Below are 18,757 nucleotides of genomic sequence, written 5' to 3'. Positions count from 1 at the left end.
TATACTCGGGGAACGGGGGGAGGGCAAGGGGGAATCCCCATTATACTGAGGGGAGTAGCCCCTAATACTGAGGATGGGGGGGGGGCAAGCCCCGATACTGCGGGGGAGGAGCCTCTATACTTGGGTAGGGGGGGGGGGCATTATACTGGGGGGTGAGGTGGTGCACAGCCCCGTTATATATACTGGGGGTGGGAGGTGGAACAGAGTCCTGGGGGGGGGCAGTGGAGCCCCGTTATACTGGGGGGGGGCTCCGTTATACTGGGGGGGGGGGAAGCCCCTATATTGGGGGGGAGGGGGGAAGGGAAGAGCCCCTTTATATATACTGGAGATGGGGACTGAGCCCTGGGGGGGGGGGGACCCCATTATACTGGGGACCAGGGGGGAGGGGAGCCTCGTTGTAGTGTGGACCGGGGGGGTGGGGAGAACAGAGCCCTGGGGAGGGGGGAATCCCGCTATACTGGGGGGGGGGTGAACAGAGCCCTGGGTGGGGTGGAAGCCCATATACTGGGGGGAGGGAGCCCCGTTATACCCGGGGGGGGGGAGGGGTGGGGGAAGCCAGAGCCCTGGATGGGGATGGGGGGGGGGGGGGGGGAGGTGAGCCCCTACTCATGGGGGAGGGGGGGGGGCAGCCCCTATACTGGGGGAGGGAGGGATCTCTGTTATACTGAGGGTATGTGGGGGAGGGGGGGGAAAAGAGCCCCTTTGCTGGGGGGGGGAGCCTCTGTACTGGGGGGGGGGGGGAAGCCCCATTATACTGTAGGGTGGGAGGGAGCTCCATTATCCTTGCGCGGGGGGGGCCGTTATACTGGGGACTGGGGGTGGGGGGGAGCACCGTTATTTTGGGGAAGGGGGGTGAGCTTTGTTATACTGGGGGGGGGGGGGAAGGGTACCCCTATACTGGGGGGGCGGGGCGGACCCATATACTTGAGACGGGTGGGGCAGGGGGAGAAAGAGAGCCCCTATACTGGGGTGGGAGCCCCGTATTACTGGGGGGTGGGTGGGGGCGCAGAGCCCCGTTATATATACTGGGGGGGCCATACAGAGCCCTGGGGGGGGTGAGGGGATGCCCCGTTTTACTGCGGGGGGGGTGGGGCGGGGGAGTGGAGCCCCGTTATACGGGGGGGGGGGGGGGGCGGGGAAGCCCTGTTATACTGGGGGGTGGGGGGGGAGACAGAGCCCTGGGTGGAGGGGTAGCCCCACTATGCTGGGGCGGGTGGGGGCGAACTCCTTATACTGGGGGGGGTGGGAGGGGGTGGACCCGTTATACTCGGGGGGAATGCTGTAATGTATGCACCTGTGAGGATGCTCACAGGTTTGTAGAGCTGTTGACCATTAACCGGTCCAGGCAGTGGGCGGTCGAGGGTCGTTCAGCCTGACTGCCTGCCTCTCTTCCACGCGTAAATCTGCGCCAGGGTGTCCTTGGAGATGGAGCATGCGATGTCCGCCGGTACGCTCGCGGCCTTCCGTGAGAGGTGGGCGCCGGAGGGACTGGAGTGCATCATCACCCCCAAAAACCACATTTTAATTTGACAGTTTATTATTAAAAGTTAATTTGTCGGTTTTGGTTGCCCTTTAATAAGGGGGCATTTGATTTACAAGTTCAATTAAAATAGTTGTAGGGCAGTTAAAAGTGTCTGGAGTGTCCCCCAGATCGGGGGGCACGTGATTTAATGTTTATGTTTGCCCCCCCTCCAAAAGAGTTGTTGAGCTGTTGACCATTAAACAGTCCAGGCAGCGGGCGGTCGAGGGGGTCGTTCAGCCTGACTGCCTGCCTCTCTTCCCTCGTTACATCCGAGTCAGCGTGTCCCTGGAGATGATTGGTTTAATGTTCCAAAGTTTCATTTGTTCATTTGTGGGTTCTCGTGCCCCTTAATAAGGAGGGGGGGGCGGGGGTTGATTTTATGTTTTACAAAAATAGTTGTAGAGCTGTTGAGTTGGGAGTGGGTTAGCCCGGTCATGTGATGTGCACTAGACTCTCAATAAAACCCCAGCCAGTTGGGTTCCGGGTATCCGGGACGAGGCAGCTGGTTGTGAGCCTGGTGGAGGAACTGGTAATGTGTAGTGTGATTGTTAAACCTTTTGCTAATAAACCAACTAGTTAATAGCTATGTGGTTATGAAGTCTTAAGCAAAGAAGCCATGCAGCAAATACATTACAGCGGGGCACACTGTTGCACAAGGTATTGTGGAGAAACCTTACCCAAGAAGGGAAGCGATGTAACGGTGGGGGCGGGGGTTTGTTGACTGAGACACGCTTGGCACACTCGGAATCCAACGTCTCCTTCGACGTACAGGGCGGGGCTGGGAGGGGGAGTTCCTGCTCGGGGGGGGCGGGGCACTCCTCAGTCTCCATCTGCTCGGGGAGCTCGTCGATGTCCGTCTCCTGCACCTGTACAGGTTGCTGGGGGAAGGCCACGGGCCTGAAGGAGCAGATGTCGATGCAGACGATGTGGTTGAACCTCTCCGCCCCGGGCTGGGGCTGGCTGTAGTGCTTCTTGGCCAGCTGGATGCTGTCCCTTGGTGCCAGGGGTGTGCGCACCTTGGGCAGGGTCATGCTGGTGCCGATGCTGCCTTCCTTGGTGGCGAAGGTCAGCGGAATGGGCGCGGTGGCAGCTGCGGGCCTTGCCGGGGGCGGCGGCGACGACGGTTTAGAGGCCGGAGCAGGCGGCAGACTGGGGCCCAGCCCTTTGGTCTCACCCGAGGAGGAGTCCAGCCGCTGTGAACGGAACTTGCTGTTGAGTTCGTCGGACGCAATGTCCCGTGCCGAGGCCTGTTGCACGGGGGGCGAGGAGGCTGGAGCGCTTTTGCTGTCCAAGGGCGATTTCAACGGAATGGTCTCTTTCACGGTCCGCGACGGAGGCCCGGTCTGCTCAGCCCTCGCTCGCTCAAGCTCAGAGCCGTTGTCTGCCGTCACATCTGACTGACCGTCCGGGAGGGAACCGGCGGGGCCTAGGCTGCACACACCTGCCTTCGCACTCGCCTGACTCGGGCTGCAGGGCCGCTGGTCTCCAGCCTCGCCACGGCTCCCTTCCTCCGCTGTGAACGTGGAACATTGCGGAAAGCCCCCATCCTGAAGCAGCTGCTTCCTGCTCTCACCGGGCGACTTTACAACATGGTCAGGCATCTCGAGCGTAGAGGGGGCTTGAGGAGTTGGTGGCACAGGAGACGATTCGGAGACTTCCGTCAAATCTGTTACCAGTCTTTTGCCTTGTAAATCTGTTCAATATAAAAGCAGTCCCTGTTACTGGGAGTCCCACCAGTCTTTAACAATCAGTAATTGGTTCTATCCATGCTGTGCGTTGGTCGACATTCTCTTACTATCAACAGTTAATAGTCTCCCTTGTATTACTTTGATCCGCGCATTCCAAGTGGATATCAACAAGTGACTCCGAGGCCATAGAAACATAGAATGGTTACAGCACGGGAGCAGGACAATCAGCCCGTCGAGGCCGTGACGCCAACGAGTCAGGCTTGAGTTGGCGCACAAACAACATGGCATGTGTTGTGTGTATCCAGGATGAGGTCGCGACAGCGGGCGAGGGGGCGCGACAGCGGGCGAGGGGGCGCGACAGCGGGCGGGCGCGACAGTGGGCGAGGGGGCGCGACAGCGGGCGGGCGCGACAGCAGGCGAGGGGGCGCGACAGTGGGCGGGCGCGACAGCAGGCGAGGGGGCGCGACAGTGGGCGGGCGCGACAGCGGGCGAGGGGGCGCGACAGTGGGCGGGCGCGACAGCAGGCGAGGGGGCGCGACATTGGGCGGGCGCGACAGCGGGCGAGGGGGCGCGACAGTGGGCGGGCGCGACAGCAGGCGAGGGGGCGCGACATTGGGCGGGCGCGACAGCGGGCGAGGGGGCGCGACAGTGGGCGGGCGCGACAGCGGGCGAGGGGGCGCGACAGTGGGCGGGCGCGACAGCGGGCGAGGGGGCGCGACAGTGGGCGGGCGCGACAGCAGGCGAGGGGGCGCGACAGTGGGCGGGCGCGACAGCAGGCGAGGGGGCGCGACATTGGGCGAGGGGGCGCGACAGCAGGCGAGGGGGCGCGACAGCGGGCGAGGGGGCGCGACAGTGGGCGGGCGCGACAGCAGGCGAGGGGGCGCGACATTGGGCGAGGGGGCGCGACAGCGGGCGAGGGGGCGCGACAGTGGGCGGGCGCGACAGCAGGCGAGGGGGCGCGACATTGGGCGGGCGCGACAGCAGGCGAGGGGGTGCGACAGTGGGCGGGCGCGACAGCAGGCGAGGGGGTGCGACAGTGGGCGGGCGCGACAGCAGGTGAGGGGGCGCGACAGTGGGCGGGCGCGACAGCAGGCGAGGGGGCGCGACAGCGGGCGAGGGGGCGCGACAGCGGGCGAGGGGGCGCGACATTGGGCGGGCGCGACAGCGGGCGAGGGGGCGCGACAGTGGGCGGGCGCGACAGCAGGCGAGGGGGCGCGACAGTGGGCGGGCGCGACAGCGGGCGAGGGGGTGCGACAGTGGGCGGGCGCGGGGGCGCGACAGTGGGCGGGCGCGACAGCAGGCGAGGGGGCGCGACAGTGGGCGGGCGCGACAGCAGGCGAGGGGGCGCGACAGTGGGCGGGCGCGACAGCGGGCGTGAATGACTGAGCAGGCTTGAGGGGCTGCATGGCCTACGCCTGCTCCTATTTCTTATGTTCTTATCTAGATTTTGAAACCTAGGGTTGATTCCCGAGATGGAGGGATTGAGTTAAGAAGAAAGGTTGAGCAGGTTGGGCCTATACTCATTTGCAGTTTAAAAGAATGAGAGGTGATCTTATTGAAGCATTCTGACACTGAGAGGGCTCAATAAAGTAGATTTCAACTCATAGGAGAAACTAAAACTAGGGGACATAGTCGCAGAATAAGGGGTCGCCCATTTAAAACTGAGATGAGGAGGAATTTCTTCTCTCTGAGGATTGTAAATCTGTGGAATTCTCTGCCCCAGAGAACTCTGGCGGTTGGGTCATTGAATATATTGAAGGTGGAGATAAGACAGGTTTTTGAACGATAAGGGAGTCAAGGGTTATGGGGAGCGGACAGGGAAGTGGAGTTGAGGCCAAGATGGGAGCAGGCTCGAGGTGGCCTACTGACGCTCCTATTTCTTATGTTCTTATGAAACAAGCATCTAGTCTAACGTTGAAAGCAACCTACTTGTGGATCACAATTTCAACTCCAACACACTGTGATGAAGGCCGTGATGAAGTCGGGGATTATTTAGGTATTCTAAGGTGGGGAGAGCAATTCAGGTCCATTGTTATTGCAATTTGATAAACGAAGTTCTAAGTAAAAGAAAATCCATCAGTTCCGACCCTTGCCTCATTTTTCTTGTTGCAAAAATCAATCTGTCCTGGGCTTCAGCTCAGCTGATAGACTGGCAACGCCTGAATGGGCCTACTCAAGGTGATGGACTTTCCCACCGGTTAATCCCTAGTTACTGAATAACGAAGCACAGGATTACATTTCAGAACTGTAAATCTGTTACTGGGTTCCACAGAGTCATTCAGTTGTTGAGCAGAATATTATGGGAAGCGGTCAAACATTAAACTCCGAGATTAGATATTTCTGAAACCTACGAAATGTCTGTTTATTCTATCTCTCAGCTCGTACGCTGGGCTGTTTTTCACCATTCTGTGCACCAAGTGCCAATTCGAAACATTTAAGCCACGATATTATTGTTGGGAGTGAGCCCTTGGCATTCTCGCTTCCGAGTCAGAAGGTGAAAGGGTTCGAACCCCACTCCAGACAGACAGTCACAGTAAGGGACGCTAGAGCAGAGAAAGACCTGCATTTATATAGCACCTTTCACTACCTCAGGGCATCCTAAAACCCTTTACAAGATTCCCTCCCCAAACCTCTTTGCCTCGCCTCCTTTAAGACGCTGCTTAAACCCTACGGGGTGGAAATTCAGTCTGTTGCTGCCGCTGTTCACGCCCCCGAGGTGGGGGGTAATGGCGGTGGTAATAATTACCGGGCAGGTGACCAGCTTGCAGCGTCCCGCTGGGACATTCGGTGCCGGTTTTGTGGGGGCGCGGAGCAGTACCACCCGGGAGAGGTGAGCCCGTGTGCAACACCCCCAGTTGCGACACCAGTTATGAAACGTGGCTGCAGAGGGACCCATAGCGCCCCCTAGTGGGACCGGCTGGGAAAGCGGGCAGTCCGAGCTGTTCCGACCTGCGGCATGTGCGATTCTTTTTTTTATTTTGTATTTTTGTGATTTATTATAAGTGGCATCAGTAATGTACTGGGAATGTTTTGTGTGTTTTTTTTGATGATTTGGTCTTCCCTAGGGAAGCCTTAGGGCGATCGGAGGCCGGCTGTTTAGCTGGGGATTTTCCCTAGTGCCCTAAGGTGAGGTGTGCAACAACTCCCTTGGCGCCCCGCCCTACACTCAGGGCCTAGCTGCTGAATTTTGTGGCTGCAGGCACAAACCATTTCCTGGCACTAACTTTACCGTTCCGTCGCCATTAGCGCCCTAATTAGCCCCCAATCCAATTTCCACCCCTACATCTTTACCAAGCTTTTGGCTCTCTGTCCTTTGGCTCGGTATCAAATGTCTGATTACGCTCCTGTGAAGCACCTTGGGATGTTTTACTATGTTAAAGGTGCTATATAAATGCAAGTTGTTATTGAAACAGTTCTCTCTCTCGATAGTCACGTTACATCTTCAGTGTCACACATATACCTATGCTAATTTCTGGCAGCTGATGTGTCCGTGTTGATAAAACACTGACATCACAACTGAAAGGCTATGGAAGGCGTGCAACGTGAGGAAAATGGGTAAATAAATTTCCATTGAGAAGCAAACAAAAGGCACATGTTGTGCCAATAAAAGAAAGGAAATGTGAAGCAAATCAAAGCACCCCAAATACATATTTTTTAAATCCTGCCGACTGCCATCTTGGTTTCTCCCTTTTGCTGAGCACTCACTTGGGATTGGAAATCAAGTTTGGAATGAGACCATGGGTTTTAACTTTTGGCAATGGAGTGATACAGGATTGGCTGCCCAGCACACACCTGTCCCGGTTTCACTTCAATGAGAACGAAGATCAGGAGAGGTGTATAATGGTCAATTGAACCAATATGACCTGGTTTAAATATCCACTCTCTCCACCACCGGTGCCTCATGCCTGCAGCTCACCAAGGCTTACTGGGCACCTCCCAAATCCGCGACCTCTACCACCTAGAAGGACAAGGGCAGCAGGCGCATGGGAACACATCACCTGCAAGTTCCTCGTCAAGTCACACACCATCCTGACTTGGAAATATATCACCGTTCCTTCATCAGCGCTGGGTCAAAATCCTGGAACTCCCTCCCTAACAGTGCTGTGGGAGTACCTTCACCACACGGACTGCAGCGGTTCAAGGCGGCGGCTCACCACCACCTTCTCAAGGGTAACTCGGGATGGGCAATAAATGCTGGCCTTGCCAGTAACGCCCATGTCCCAAAAATGTATTTAAAAAAATGTTTGACTCAGTGATGACACTTCTGAGCCAGAAAGTGACATGTGCAAGTCCTACTGCAAACACTTCAGCACATAACCTGGACGGATTCAGTGTGGTACTGCCGTCTTTGGGATGAGGTGTTAAACCGAGGCCCCGTCTAACACTGAAGTGCCAGCCTAGAATTATGCATTCAAGTCTCTGGGTTGGGACTTGAACCCATGACCTTCTGACCTCAGAGGCGAGAATGCTACCAAGTGAGCCACAACTGTTACCAGAAGGGTCAACTCACCTTGAAAAGCCTGCCTTCTGCCAACTGACAACCAGCATAGCTGACACCAGCTGCAGGTAAGTCGATATGAGGTATCCAAGGCCCTGAGGGGTATAATATGGTCAATATAATCACATGCTGCAACAGGGCATGGACTCGACTCAAGTAAAGACTTATCATAGAATCATAGAAATTTACAGCACGGAAGGAAGCCATTTTGGCCCATCGTGTCCGCGCCGGCTGACAAAGAGCTATCCAGCCTAATCCCACTTTCCAGCTCTTGGTCCGTAGCCCTGCAGGTTACGGCACTTGAAGTGCACATCCAAGTACTTTTTAGATGTGGTGAGGGTTTCTGCCTCTACCACCCTTTCAGGCAGTGAGTTCCAGACCCCCACCCCCTCTGGCTGAAGAAATTTCCCCTCAAATCTCCTCTAAGCCTCCCCCCAATTGCATTAAACCTATGCCCCTGGTTGTTGACTCCCCTGCTAAGGGAAATAGGTCCGTCCTATCCACTATATCTAGGCCCCTCATAATTTTATACACCTCAATAAGGTCTCCCCTCAGCCTCCTCTATTCCAAAGAAAACCCCAGCCTATCCAATCTTTCCTCATAGCTAAAATTCTCCAGTCCAGGCAACATCCTCGTAAGACCCCCCTGTACCCTCTCTAGTGCAATCACATCTTTCCTGTAATGTGGTGACCAGAACTGCATGCAATATTCTAGCTGTGATCTAACTAGTGTTTTGTACAGTTCAAGTATAACTTCCCTGTTCTTGTATTCTATGTGGCAGCTAATAAAGGCAAGTGTCTTCTTAACTTGCCTTCTTAACCACCTTATCTACCTGGCCTGCTACCTTCAGGGATCTGTGGACATGCACTCACAGGTTCCTATGTTCCTCTACACTTCTCAGTGTCCTACCATTTAACTTGCATTTACAAAACCCTTTCATGACCTTCAGAGGCCCCAAATTGCTTTAATAAGTACTACTGATGTGTAGTCACTATTGCATTGTAGGAAATGTGGTAGCCAAATCATACACAGCAAGATCCCACAAACAGCAATGAGATAAATGCCCTGATAACATGATTTAGTGATGTTGGGTGAGGGGTCTTCATTGGCCAGGACACCTGAAGAGGGAGTGTAAAGAGGCAGTTTAGATTTTACAGACAATAGTGAATATGTGGATCAGACTGCCCGGGGGAGGTAGATTGTGTTGGCTAGTTTAAGAGGGAACCAGATGAGGATTTGCCAGATAAAGTCATTGAAGGGTATGAAGGTTAGAATGGTAATTTTTTTGAATGTTGGGACCACCCAGATAGGCCAATGATTTCTTCTGATTCTTTACAATCTTATGTTACCATGCATCAGTCAGTGGGTTAAAGCACCTTGCCCTAAGCTGGCCAACTGGAACATAAAGGATAAGAGGATATTAAACATGTGTTGCCATTTTCAATTTGAAGGCTATGTGCCTCCAATTCCAGTAAATACCTTGAATCTTGCCATTCAGGACCTGAATCTGTTCAGCTTGCTTGTGGGTAGTCACTTTGAGATGGTGGTTTTCAAATTCCAGCTTTAACAAAAAGCAAAACAGAAAGAAAATAAGTAAAGAAAGAACTTGCATTTATAGAGCATCTTTCACCTCCTCAAGATGTTCCAAAAGGCCTCACAGCTAACCAGGTACTGTTGAAATCATAGAATCCTAGACATTTACGGCACAGAAGGAGGCCAGTTGGCCAATGTAATCACTGTTGTAATGTAGGCACAGTAACATTGGAATAAGCTGTGTGACCCATAAGAACACAATGGAGAATGCTGACTGGATCGAGTGCCGCCCTCTTGCGAAGCAGTAATGCTTACTACTGCTCGACAGCTAGGACCAACCTCTCTTCCGCACTCAACAACAGCTTGCATTTATATAGACCTTTAATGTAGTAAAACGTCCCAAGGCACTTCACAGGAGTATTCTAAGACAAAACACCAACACGAGCCACATAAGGAGATATTAAGGCAGCTGACCAAAGGATTGGTCAAAGAGGTAGGTTTTAAGGAGCATCTTAAAGGAGGAAAGTAGAGAGGTGGAGAGGTTTAGGCAGGGAGTTCCAGGGCTTAGGCCCAGGCAATGGAAGGCACGGCCTCAAATGGTGAAGCGATTATAATCAGGGATGCTCAAGAGGGCAGAATTAGAGGAGCGCAGACATCTCAGGGGGGGTTGTGGGGCTGAAGGAGATTACAGAGATAGGGAGGGGTGAGGCCATGGAGGAATTTGAAAACAGGGATGAGAATTTTGAAATCGAGGCCTTGCTTAACCGGAAGCCAATGTAGGTCAGCGAGCACAGGGGTGATGGGTGGGCGGGACTTGGTGCGAGTTAGGACACGGGCTGTCGAGTTTTGGATTACCTCTAGTTTACTTATGGTAGAATGTGGGAGGCCAGTCAGAAGTGCGTTGGAGTAGTCAAGTCAGGTTTCAGCAGTGGTGGAGCTGAGGCAAGGACGGAGACGGGCGATGTTACGGAGGTGGAAATAGGCGGTCTTAGTAATGCTGCGGATATGTGGTCGGAAGCTCATTTCTGGGTCAAATATGACACCAAGGTTGCGAACAGTCTGGTTCAGCCTCAGACAGATGGTAGGGAGAGGGATGGAGTCAGTGGCTGGGGAACGCAGTTTGTGGTGGGGACCAAAGACAACAGCTTCGGTCTTCCCAATATTTAATTGGAGAAAATTTCTGCTCAGTCAGTACTGGATGACGGACAATTTAAGAAACCGTGAACCAAGGGTAGATCCTTGGGGGACACCAGAGGTAACGATGCAGGAGTGGGCAGAGAAGCCGTTGCAGGAGATTGTCTGGCTACAACTAGATAGATAAGAATGGAACCAGGCGAGTGCAGTCCCACCCAGCTGGACGATGGTTGGAGGAGGATGGAGTGGTCAACCGTGTCAAAGGCTGCAGACAGGTCAAGAAGGGCAAGGAGGGAGAGTTTACTTTTGTCACAGTCACAAAGGATGTAATTTGTAACTTTGATAAAAAGCCGTTTCGGTACTGTGGCAGGGGCGGTTTTTTTGAGAGAGGTGATGACCGCAGATTTGAAGGAGAGGGGAACAGTACCTGAGGAGAGAGAACCATTAAGAATGTCGGCTAACATGGGAGCCAGAAAAGGAAGTTGGGTGATCAGCAGTTTAGTGGGAATAGGGTCAAGGGAGTAGGAAGTGAGTCTCATGGACAGGATGAATGTGGAGAGGTCATGAGGGGAGATCGGAGAGAAAGTGGAGAAAGACGAGAGTTTAGGGCTAGGGCAGGGGGGGGAACCTCAGAGGAAGTTTGGCCCCGGTGGGCTAGGGGAAGGAAGGGAAGTGGCAGAGGCAGCTAATCGGATGCTCTCAATCTTTGAGACAAAGAAATCTATGAGCTCCTCACACTTGTCGGAGGTGAGGGTGGAGGAGGCAGGGGAGAGGGGTTTAAGAAGATGGTTAGGAGAATAGAAGCCGGGGTTTATCTTTGTATCCCAGAATGATACTGGAGTAGTGAGCTATGTTGGAAGACGAGAGCACTCCCACTTGACAACTTGCAATCCAACTGAAGCTGAAAGTTAGCACTGAAGACGTTTATTTTCTGAGGGAAAAGTGACACTTAGCCCAGTGTTCAATCCACAAAGTACAAGTTACATTGTCAGCACTACTTTCCCAGACAGCATTAGCACAAATCCACTCCTTTAGGATCAGATGAATGGGAGTGCTATTGAAAGCTCAAGAACAAACAAAAGGCATTTGATAAAGTAGCACATAATAGACCTGACGGCAAAAATGAAACCCATAGGATTAAAGGGGCAGTGTGGATACAAATCTGGCGAAGAGACTGAAAGCAGGACGCAATGGTGAACAGTTGAAAGTTCAAAGATGAACAAACGAGCTTCCCCCCGACCCCGCCAATGGGGTAAGCACAGTGTGGTACTGAGCCCCACACCCTGGTCAGAACGATTTCAGCTTCTATTCATAGTCTGTGCTGAGGTCGTTGGTCTCAGCCGAGGGAGGTGCAGGGCTGATGTAAATGGCCAAAGAATCTTGGGTTGGGAAAGAGTGGAACAAAATGAAAAGCAGTCAGGGGCCACGCTCCTTATTGTCATCCAGTGACCTCTACTAGACTGATACCGGGGGTAAAAGGATTACACTGTGAGGACAGGTGGCGTAGACTATGCTCGAGTAGAGAAGATTAAGGGGTGATCTAATGGAGGTGTTGAGGATAAATAATGGAGCTAATAGGGTCGAGAGAGAGAAACTATTTCCTCTGGTGGGAGAGTGCAGGAGAAGGGGCAGAACCTTAAAATTAGAGCCAGGCCATTGAAGGGTGATGTCAGGAAGCACTTCTTCACACAAAGGGTAATGGAAATCTGCATCTCTCTCCCCCAAAAGTTGTTGAGGTTGGGGTGGGGTCAATTAAAAATGTAAAAACTTAGATTAATATTTTGTTCGGTCGGGTACAGAACCAAGGCGCCAAGCGGGATAGTTGGAGTAAAGATACAGATCAACCATGGTGTAATTAAATGGTGGAATAGGCTCGAAGTGCTGAACGGCCTCCTCCCGTTTCTATAAAGAAAGACTTGCATTTATATAGCACCTTTCACGACCACCAGATGTTTCAAAGCTCTTTACAGCCAATGAAGTACTTTTGGAGTGTAGTCACTGTTGTAATGTGGGAAACACGGCATCCACAAACAGCAATGTGATAATGACCAGATAATCCGTTTTTGTTCTGTTGATTGAGGAATAAATATTGGCCAGGACACCGGGGATAACTCCTCTGCTCTTCTTCGAAATAGTGGCAATGGGATCTTTTACATCCACCTGAGAGGGCAGACGGGGCCTTGGTTTAACGTCTCATCTGAAAGACGGCACCACCAACAGTGCAGCACTCCCTCAGCACTGCACTGGAGTGTCAGCCTTGATATTTTGGGGGACTCAAGTCCCTGGAGTGGGACTTGAACCCACAACCTTCTGGCTCAGAGGCAAGAGAGTGCTACCCAGTGAGCCACAGCTGACATTGTGCTAGAAAGTACATAGTCATTGGTTGAGGGCAGGATAAGGCTCAGCTGCAATGTTCCCAGTGGTTCAATAGCATGCCGATATTCACCATCCAGGCTCACGTATGAAGAAAGAATGTAATGGTGGTTTATGGGCCACGATCCTGTATCACCAGCCGGTGCCTTTGTGGAGTGGGGGGGGATGTGAAGCAATCTTTCTGCAAAGGTGCATTGTGGGCCATCAATCGCAAGGCCGCTCACCAGCACTGCCGCTGGGAGGGATCCTGCACATGCGCGGTCACTAAATCTAACGGCGTGGGGAGGAAAAAAAATCGGAAGGGACATTGGCGGGAAGACGGGAGAAATAAACAAAGAGTGGGACCTTCTTCCAAATGGTTAAGTCCAGGCTCAAGAGGTGTTTAATAATATTTTGACATCCCAGCCCAGGAATGTACGTTACTCATCTCATGATAAGAGCGGGTCAGAGATCAAGGAATGTGCCGAGATTCCCCAGCGAGGTGCAGAACCTGGCGCCGTCGCAGGAAAGCGTCAGTTCAACCTCGGGCCTACATCCAGTCAACCAATTGCAGTAGTGTCTCATCACTATGGGGGGGGGGGGGGGAGGGAGATAGGGAGAACAGGACAAGTTTCCTCCTCCAGTCACTATACAAAGGCTCCGTGCTGGAAGGTACGAGCGAGTGGAGATCAGGCCAGGACAACATTCCTTGCCTTGGGACAAAGCCCTCGGGCGAGGAGCAGGAACAGGAAAATAACTTCTCACTCTTCTCCTTACACTTTGAATGAGTTGCTATTTTCTTTTTGATTTTCCTCTCTGGCTGTGCCAAGCCGGACAGGTTGGGCCTATACTCATTGGAGTTTAGAAGAATGAGAGGTGATCTTATTGAAACGTATAAGATTTTGAGGGAGCTTGACAGGGTAGTTGCAGAGAGGATGTTTCCCCTCGTGGTGGAATCTAGAACTAGGGGGCACAGTTTCAGAATAAGGGGTAGTCCATTTAAAACATAAATGAGGAGGAATTTCTTCTCTCAGAGGGTCATGAATCTTTGGAATGCTCAACCCCAGAGAGCTGTGGAGGCTGGGTCATTGAATATACTCAAGGTGGAGATAAGACAGATTTTTGAAGGATAAGGGAGTCAAAGGTTATGCGAAGAGGGCAGGGAAGTGGAGTTGAGGCCAAGATCAGATCAGCCATGATCTTATTAAATGGCGGAGCAGGCTCGAGGGACCAGATGGCCTACTCCTGCTCCTACCCACAGGGAAAGAAGTATGATCACTCTCACAGAGTGCTCCCTCTCTGGCTCCAGTTTGTGCACTGTGAGCGCCCTGTGGACCCAGAACTTGAGTACGGGAGAGCAGGGAAGGTCCAGGGGGAACAGATTTCTGCACTGTTTATACAGTCATTCACCAGATGTGGCATCACTGGCAAGGCTGCCATTTATTGCCCATCTCTAGTTGCCCTTGAGAATGTGCTGATGGACCTTCTTCTTGAATTGCTGTTTGTTGACTTTATTTTTCTTGCTGTACTTGAAGGAAACCATTTTCTGCAGCAATAGCATCCTTATCCTTTGCTGCTTTTTGTAAGAGAGGACAGAGAGGTGTGGGGAGTAGGCAAGGTGCGGGGGGGTGGGGAGAAGGGTGTTGTCCTCAGGAATGTCCATATCGGTAGAGGAAGCCCTCCCCACCCCCACGCAGAAACTAAAATAAGTTTAACCGCCCCCCCGGATTACACCAATAAAGCTGAGCTGCTGAATAGATTTGTTGCTCAAGGTCAGTCCCTTCCACCCAGACGTTTCTGGGTAACACCATGAATTCCTGCGGGTGTGAGTTGTAATCCCTCCCACCCTACAGCTCATGCCAAGGAGTGGAGGCTGAAGGCTATAGGGGGATTCAATAACTTGCATTTATAAAGCGCCTTGAACATAGTAAACATCCCACGGCGCTTCACAGGAGCGTTATCAGACAAAGTTTGACACCCAGCAACATAAAGAGACATTAGGACAGATGATTAAAAGCTTGGGCAGTTGTAGGTTTTAAGGAGCGTCTTAATGGAGGAGAGAGAGGTGGAGATGGAGAGCTTTCGGGAGGGAGTTCTAGAGCTTCGGGCCCAGACAGCTGGAGGCACGGCCACCAATGGAGGAGTGATTAAAGTTGGGGGTGGACAAGCGGCCAGAATTGGAGGCCACAGAGGTCTCGGTGGGTTCAGTAACTCCATCCTCGCTAAAGAGGCATCAATCAACACTTCAAAATCACGTCAAAGCTGCACCACAAGAGAGAGTTCGGGACTTACTTCTCGTAACTTAAACGTCACCCACTCTTTGATTCTGGCTGCCTTCTCTTCAATCACCTTTGCCTCCTGGGCTCTCAATTGGTTCTGAGAAAAGGGGGAAACTAAAATTGTTTTTGTGCCTTGACAGGGACGTTATTTTTGCATTTGAAAAGTTTGTATAAACAGCAAATCGGAACAAATCATGAACAGCTGAGATCAAATGAGAACTTGGCAAGTTTGGCTACAAATACGCACGTCGTGAAATCAGAACACGCGTTTCTATTCATCATGTTAGATGTGATTCCTAAACACCTCGGTGGTCACATGACCCCTAACTGGGAAAGGAGGCGGGAAAACTTTCTTCCTAAGCCCACCAACCCATTGATCCCGAATATTCTGTGAGGAAAAGCTTTTCGAGTGTCACCACAGCAAGACCTGGACCAGCCAATCCTAACGCCAACAATGATCCATTTAAAATGGATGGATTGCCGTGGATCGACCAGATGACTCCCATATTTAGAATGTGTCAGCTGTGGCTCAGTGGGTAGCACACTTGTCTCTGAGTCAGAAGGCCCCTCCAGGGACTTGAGCACAGAATCTAGGCTGACACTCCAGTGCAGTGCTGAAGGAGCGCTGCATTGCCGGAGACGCCGTCTTTTGGATGAGACGTTAAACCGAGACCCTGGCTGCTTTCTCAGGTGGATGTAAAAGATCCCATGGCACTAAAACAGATTATCTGGCCTTTATCACATGGCTGTTTGTGGGAGTTTGCTGTGCGCAAATTTACTCCTGCGTTTCCCACGTTACAACAGTGACTACACTCCGAAAGTGTTTGACTTTTCAATCTGTATGTTCCTTTTACATGTGTATAATCTCAGAGCAAGTTCCTGTCTATGCTTTAGCTTTAGTCGACATTTCCCCCCAGACTACAATGGAATAAGTTGACGCTTACCGCTAGTCCCCTATTGCCATCTGCTGAGGCCAGCATCGCTGGTATTTCAATCTGGGACCTTCCTTTTCTACACAGCCTTAGCAATTATTGGTCTCCTGTGGGAGCGCAAAATGGGCGATAGTGAATCGGGGCGGGGTGTAAATTGGCTGCTGATTCACGTTTTCTTTATTCATATCTGGGATTTGTGCGTCGTTGGCAAGGCCAGCATTTATTGCCCATCCCATGGTTTGATTTATTGCTGAACCAGTGGGAAGCTGTTTAACCTACGCCGCCTCTCGGCCAGGTCCAAGATCATCCCAACCTCTGTCGTTGAGCTGCAGTATGCCTGCGTCTGCGCACATTCTGAGGCGAACTCCAGGATATAGTCAATGTATTCACTGAGGCGTAACATCCGTAAGACAAAGGTCCTCCACCAGTCTGTCCCCGTCACACAGCACTGCCCTCCAATCATCAAGATTCACAGCGCGCCCTTAGACAACGTGGACCATTTCCCAGATCTCGGGAGCCTCTTATCAACAAAGGCAGACATTGATGCGGAGATTCAAACATCACCTCCAGTGCGCCAGTGCAGCCGTCGGCCGTCTGAGGAATAGAGTGTTTGACGACCAGGCCCTCAAATCTACCACCAAGTTCATGGTCTACAGGACTGTAGTAATACCCGCCCTCCTGTATGGATCTGAGGCATGGACGATGTACAGTAGACACTAAGTTGCTGGAGCTATATCACCAACGACGTCTCCACAAGATCCTGCAAATCCCCTGGGAGGACAGGCGCACCAACATCAGTGTCCTCGTCCAGGCTAACATCCCCAGTATTGAAGCACTGACCACACTCGATCAGCTTCGCTGGGCAAGCCACATAGTTCGCATGCCAGATACGAGACTCCCGAAGCAAATGCTTTATGCGGAGTTCCTTCATGGTAAATGAGACAAAGGTGGACAGCAGAAGCGTTACAAGGACACCCTCAAAGCCTCCCTGGTAAAGTGCGATATCACCACTGACACCTGGGAGACCCTGACCAAAGACCGCCCGAGGTGGAGAAAGTCCATCCGAGAGGGCATTGAGTTCTTCAAGTCTCAACGCAAAGAGCATGAAGAGGTCAAGCGCAGATAGCGGAAGGAGCGCGCGGTAAACCAGCCCCACCCACCCCTTCCCCAACGAATGTCTGTCCCACCTGTAACAGAGTCTGTGGCTCTCGTATCGGTCTGTTCAGCCACCAGAGAACTCACTTTGGGAGTGGAAGCAAGTCTTCTTCGATTCCGAGGGACTGCCTATGATGATGATGATTGCGGAAGTGTGATCTATTGCTGATTGGCTGCGTCCTCTATTGCTCTGTTGCTGATAGGGGACGTAGTCAATTACTCTATTGCTGATTGGCTCAATTGCTCAAAAAGAGCCAAAGCCAAAGACCCATTTCTCCACCTCAGTTATTTTTCCCTTCTGTCCCATCCCTCCTCTCCTTGCTACGTCATCCAAGTAGCCATCCTCAGGCATGAGCCTAGACAGTGAGACTTGGCAGGCTATCAGCCGGGAGGGGGGGGGGGGGGGGGCGAGGGAGAGTTGGGAGGGGGGCGAGGGAGAGTGGGGGAGGAGGGAGAGTTGGGGAGGGGGGGCGAGGGAGAGTTGGGGAGGGGGGCGAGGGAGAGTTGGGGAGGGGGGGCGAGGGAGAGTTGGGGAGGGGGGCGAGGGAGAGTTGGGGAGGGGGGCGAGGGAGAGTTGGGGAGGGGGGCGAGGGAGAGTTGGGGAGGGGGCGAGGGAGAGTTGGGGAGGGGGGGCGGAGGGAGAGTTGGGGAGGGGGGGCGAGGGAGAGTTGGGGAGGGGGGCGAGGGAGAGTTGGGGAGGGGGGGCGAGGGAGAGTTGGGGAGGGGGGGCGAGGGAGAGTTGGGGAGGGGGGCGAGGGAGAGTTGGGGAGGGGGGCGAGGGAGAGTTGGGGAGGGGGCGAGGGAGAGTTGGGGAGGGGGGGCGAGGGAGAGTTGGGGAGGGGGGGCGAGGGAGAGTTGGGGAGGGGGGGCGAGGGAGAGTTGGGAGGGGGGGCGAGGGAGAGTTGGGGAGGGGGGGCGAGGGAGAGTTGGGGAGGGGGGGCGAGGGAGAGTTGGAGGGGGGGCGAGGGAGAGTTGGGGAGGGGGGGCGAGGGAGAGTTGGGGAGGGGGGGCGAGGGAGAGTTGGGGAGGGGGGGCGAGGGAGAGTTGGGGAGGGGGGGGCGAGGGAGAGTTGGGGAGGGGGGGCGAGGGAGAGTTGGGGAGGGGGGGCGAGGGAGAGTTGGGGCGAGGGGAGAGTTGGGGAGGGGGGCGAGGGAGAGTTGGGGAGGGGGGCGAGGGAGAGTTGGGGAGGGGGGGCGAGGGAGAGTTGGGGAGGGGGGGCGAGGGAGAGTTGGGGATGGGGGGCGAGGGAGAGTTGGGGAGGGGGGGGCGAGGGAGATTTGGGGGGGGCGAGGGAGATTTGGGGAGGGGGGGGCGAGGGGGAGTTGGGGGAGGGGGGGGCGAGGGAGAGTTGGGGAGGGGGCGAGGGAGAGTTGGGGAGGGGGGGCGAGGGAGAGTTGGGGGAGGGGCGAGGGAGAGTTGGGGGAGGGCGAGGGAGAGTTGGGGGGAGGGCGAGGGAGAGTTGGGGGGAGGGCGAGGGAGAGTTGGGGGGAGGGCGAGGTAGAGTTGGGGGAGGGCGAGGGAGAGTTGGGGGAGGGCGAGGGAGAGTTGGGGGGAGGGCGAGGAGAGTTGGGGGAGGGCGAGGGAGAGTTGGGGGGAGGGCGAGGGAGAGTTGGGGGGAGGGCGAGGGAGAGTTGGGGGGAGGGCGAGGGAGAGTTGGGGGGAGG

The 18,757-nt window shown here is 53.8% G+C and overlaps 1 protein-coding gene across 1 annotated transcript in view; it reads right to left on the bottom strand.

Annotated features, from left to right (window-relative positions):
• The window catches only part of plekhh1 (pleckstrin homology domain containing, family H (with MyTH4 domain) member 1), a 140,271-nt gene that overhangs the window by 69,372 nt on the left and 52,142 nt on the right, over positions 1 to 18,757 (bottom strand). Inside the window, exons 5-7 of the mRNA XM_070878820.1 lie at positions 15,020 to 15,103; positions 9,188 to 9,269; positions 2,200 to 3,215 (exon numbers count right to left, since the gene is read on the bottom strand). Of these exons, the coding sequence (XP_070734921.1) occupies positions 2,200 to 3,215; positions 9,188 to 9,269; positions 15,020 to 15,103 (1,182 nt within the window). The remainder of the gene's footprint in view (positions 1 to 2,199; positions 3,216 to 9,187; positions 9,270 to 15,019; positions 15,104 to 18,757) is intronic.

Source organism: Pristiophorus japonicus, chromosome 4 (assembly GCF_044704955.1).
Source record: "Pristiophorus japonicus isolate sPriJap1 chromosome 4, sPriJap1.hap1, whole genome shotgun sequence".
In the NCBI taxonomy this organism is placed as follows: Eukaryota; Metazoa; Chordata; class Chondrichthyes; family Pristiophoridae; genus Pristiophorus; species Pristiophorus japonicus.
The sequence above is the reverse complement of the archived record's forward strand: the minus strand, read 5'-3'. Positions and strand labels throughout refer to the sequence as shown.